The sequence below is a fragment of the Solanum lycopersicum genome, chromosome 8, assembly GCF_036512215.1.
Source record: "Solanum lycopersicum chromosome 8, SLM_r2.1".
Classification (NCBI taxonomy): Eukaryota; Viridiplantae; Streptophyta; class Magnoliopsida; order Solanales; family Solanaceae; genus Solanum; species Solanum lycopersicum.
The window spans coordinates 3,272,374-3,275,628 of record NC_090807.1 but is presented as its reverse complement, the minus strand read 5'-3'; the positions used below and the strand labels follow the sequence as shown (position 1 = coordinate 3,275,628).

The window sequence follows — 3,255 nt, the reverse complement described above, 5'->3', positions numbered from 1 at the left end:
TTTATAACTGCTTGCTTTGATGCTCTTGAGCCAATGGTCTTTCGCAAAAAACTTCGCTACCTCCACGAGGTATGGGTAAGGTCATATACTCTACCCTCCCAGACTCCACTTGTGAGATTACACTTGGTATGCAAAAAACCCCTGCATTGTTATCTTCTTGAGTGAAAATGCAGAAATCAAAGTATGGACAATCTTGATAAGAATGTTGGTTAGAGGGTAATGCCTCGAGTAAGCCTTTAAGGAGTAGAAGAAACCATTCGATACACATAACCAACATATTTGTTAAGGAATTGAGGAAGAAGCAAAACCATGAGATAGAGAATAAGAGCAAATTAAGAAAAGTAGGATTTGGTAAGATTTGAGAGAATTAACTGATAGACATACAGTGTATTAAGCCGGAATGGAAACGAACTAGTGAATTTGCTATAAAATGGTAAAATGACGCCACATTTTGTAATATTTTAAAACTAGAACTATGCCTTTTAGATATAGTAGCTATATTTGCTTAGTTAGGTATAACTGATTTATGAGTGAAAAGTGGGCTGGACCATTAATCCTTAAAAAGGGGACAGGACACAAGCTAGTGAATTTTCTAGAAAATGGTAACTGACGCCACATTTGGTAACATTTTAAAACTATAACTATAGTAACTATATTTGCTTCGTTAGGTAACTAAATTATGAGTGAAGGCTAGACCCATTTATTCTTTTCAACATACAAGTATATAAGGTATAGAGAGCTCATGGTTCTTTTGATAAATAACTTTTTGCTCGAAGGAAGTGGCTGGAACTTTATTTGAGCTCTCATCAATTTAAGCTTCAGGTTAAAATTTACTTTGTTCATAGTAAACATTTTTTTTGTTGATAAGGATATGCTAGAACTTGATAACGATATGATGTAGAGTCCAAATGGAGCAGATGTGATGAGAGAATCTACACATCTGTGATGATGGTCACATCCATTTTCATTTAACTGCTTTCTTTTGCTCTTTAAGTCCAATTTGTCATGTTATATGATATGATTTTTCTTGATCTTATTTAGATAGGCTTGAAAGATTCAACCTTGTTTGGTATTTTTGATCTTCCCTGGACTGACTCAAAAAATTTCATATGTTTTCAGCTTTGCAATTGTTAACTTCCATAGTAATTATTGATGGAACCGAATCACACAAAATCTAGTGACTGTTATGCTGCTGATATCTCCTCCATCAGGGCAGCTCAAGTACGCATTAAGCCCTTTGCGCAACAAACTCCTGTGCTCACCTCAGACACTTTAGATTCTATTGCTGGAAGAAAGCTGTACTTCAAATGTGAATGCTTTCAAAAGGGGTGAGAAACTCTTTAACATAGAACGTCCGTTCCAATGTAAGCGTGTTGTAGTTTCTGCTAATTAAGGGCCATTTGGTCGTGTAATTTATCAGGGGAGCTTTTAAATTCCGAGGGGCATGCAATGCTATTTTTTCACTTGATGATGATCAGGCCACTAAAGGAGTTGTAACTCATAGCAGGTGCTTTCTGGTTTCTGTAATAAAACTATCTTTATTTAATTTTTTGGATTATCCCCTAATCTACTTTCCGTCGAATTTAGTGGAAATCATGCTGCAGCTCTTTCTTTGGCTGCAAATCTACGGGGCATCCCCGCATATATAGTTGTACCAAAAGATGCTCCAAAATGCAAAGTCGCGAATGTCAAACGTTATGGTGGTCATGTTATCTTCAGTGAGCCATCGATGCAGTCCCGGGAAGATACTGCAAACAAGGTGTTGCAAGATACTGGTGCTGTTCTTATTCCTTCCTCTAATGACGGGCGCATTATAAGGTAACGCAAGTCTCACTTTTTTCGCTAGGAATCTACACAGAATGATCTATACTAATGAATAGTTCTCTACTAATATGTTTCTTTACAGCGGGCAGGGTACAATATCTCTGGAGTTTCTGGAACAGGCTTCGGAAATTGACACTTTAATAGTCCCAATCAGTGGTAAATTCGACAATTTTAAGACTTCGATATATTGTTTTTCTTGAAATTTTAATTTGTAAATCAGCCTCATTTTCTGATTCGGAATGAAGGAGGTGGTATGATATCAGGAGTTGCATTGGCTGCCAAGGCCATCAATCCCGCCATTCGCATTTTGGCTGCCGAACCACTGGGGGCAAATGATGCTTTCCAATCAAAGAGCAATGGTAAGATTACTAAGTTATCTGAAGTCAACACTATTGCTGATGGCCTTCGAGCTTTTCTTGGCGATCTCACATGGTAAAGTCGAGCTCCTTCTACTATAAACTACTGTCTGCTTATTTTAAATCTCTTTTCATAGTCAAAATCAAACCTTTCTTGAACTTCTGGCATTTACCTTTAACCATCAAACAGGCCTATTGTCCGTGATCTCGTGGATGACGTTATAGTTGTTGATGATAAGGAGATAATACAAGCTATGAAACTTTGCTATGAAATTCTGAAAATTGCAGTGGAACCAAGTGGAGCTATAGGCCTTGCAGCTGTTCTTTCAGATGGTTTTCGAAAAAATCCAGTCTATAGTGAATGCAACCATATTGGAATTGTGCTTTCCGGAGGAAACGTTGATCTTGGTGTGCTCTGGAATTCCTTTGATAAATGAGAAACTCTGTTAGTCGCGAGAGGCAGATTCAGAATTTGAACTAGTAGTTCAACTCATTTGATTTACTGGATTCGGAATCAATAACTATTTGTTCTTCTTTAGTTAAGTTTTTTTTTTTTTATATATATATATATAATGTTCGATCCAAAGTTACTAGTTTCAGATGAATCTGTAACTTTCACTCTTATGTCCATCCTTGGAAACAGGTGTTATTCAATAATTCAACTTTTCTATTATTGATCATACTTTAAAATTTTCGTATCGTGAGGATTCATCATAATCTGATTGACTATATAAATTTTCATTTTTTTTTGGCCTGTTAACTACTTTCTAATAGTATTTGGTTTGAGCTGTCAGTGAGGATTCATATCGTCGATCCTAATTTGTTCTTAGACTACGACGTTATTGTTTTGTTGTTGTTATTGTTTTATTCTAGCATTGCATGTAAGTATTACTCATATAAATATTTCTTTTTATGTATAATATAGACAAACATGATCCTAATTTGTCTAATATTATATTGATTTGCATAAACAAACATGAAAAAATATTTTGACAAATTATTTGCTTGTATAAATCCAAAGTCGAGGATATAGATGTCAGTTGAAATCAAGTTGATAGTACATTGATGTATTATG

At 35.5% G+C, this 3,255-nt stretch overlaps 1 protein-coding gene across 1 annotated transcript; it reads left to right on the top strand.

Moving 5' to 3' along the window:
* Positions 1 to 670: 670 nt before the first annotated feature.
* LOC101261640 (serine racemase-like) lies at positions 671 to 2,716 on the top strand. Its single transcript, XM_004244674.5, has 7 exons — positions 671 to 822; positions 1,120 to 1,328; positions 1,421 to 1,507; positions 1,588 to 1,818; positions 1,907 to 1,980; positions 2,070 to 2,256; positions 2,371 to 2,716. Exons 2-7 carry the CDS (start codon positions 1,153 to 1,155, stop codon positions 2,615 to 2,617), a joined length of 1,002 nt encoding a protein of 333 aa, XP_004244722.2. The 5' UTR covers positions 671 to 822; positions 1,120 to 1,152; the 3' UTR covers positions 2,618 to 2,716.
* The last annotated feature ends 539 nt before the right edge of the window (positions 2,717 to 3,255 follow it).

Bases quoted from the DNA above. Each gene is read 5' to 3' on its own strand.
- LOC101261640 (XM_004244674.5), top strand. From the start codon at position 1,153: ATGGAACCGAATCACACAAAATCTAGTGACTGTTATGCTGCTGATATC. The intron at 1,819-1,906 runs GTAACGCAAGTC...GTTTCTTTACAG, and splicing joins AATGACGGGCGCATTATAAG to CGGGCAGGGTACAATATCTC. The intron at 2,257-2,370 runs GTAAAGTCGAGC...ACCATCAAACAG, and splicing joins TTTCTTGGCGATCTCACATG to GCCTATTGTCCGTGATCTCG.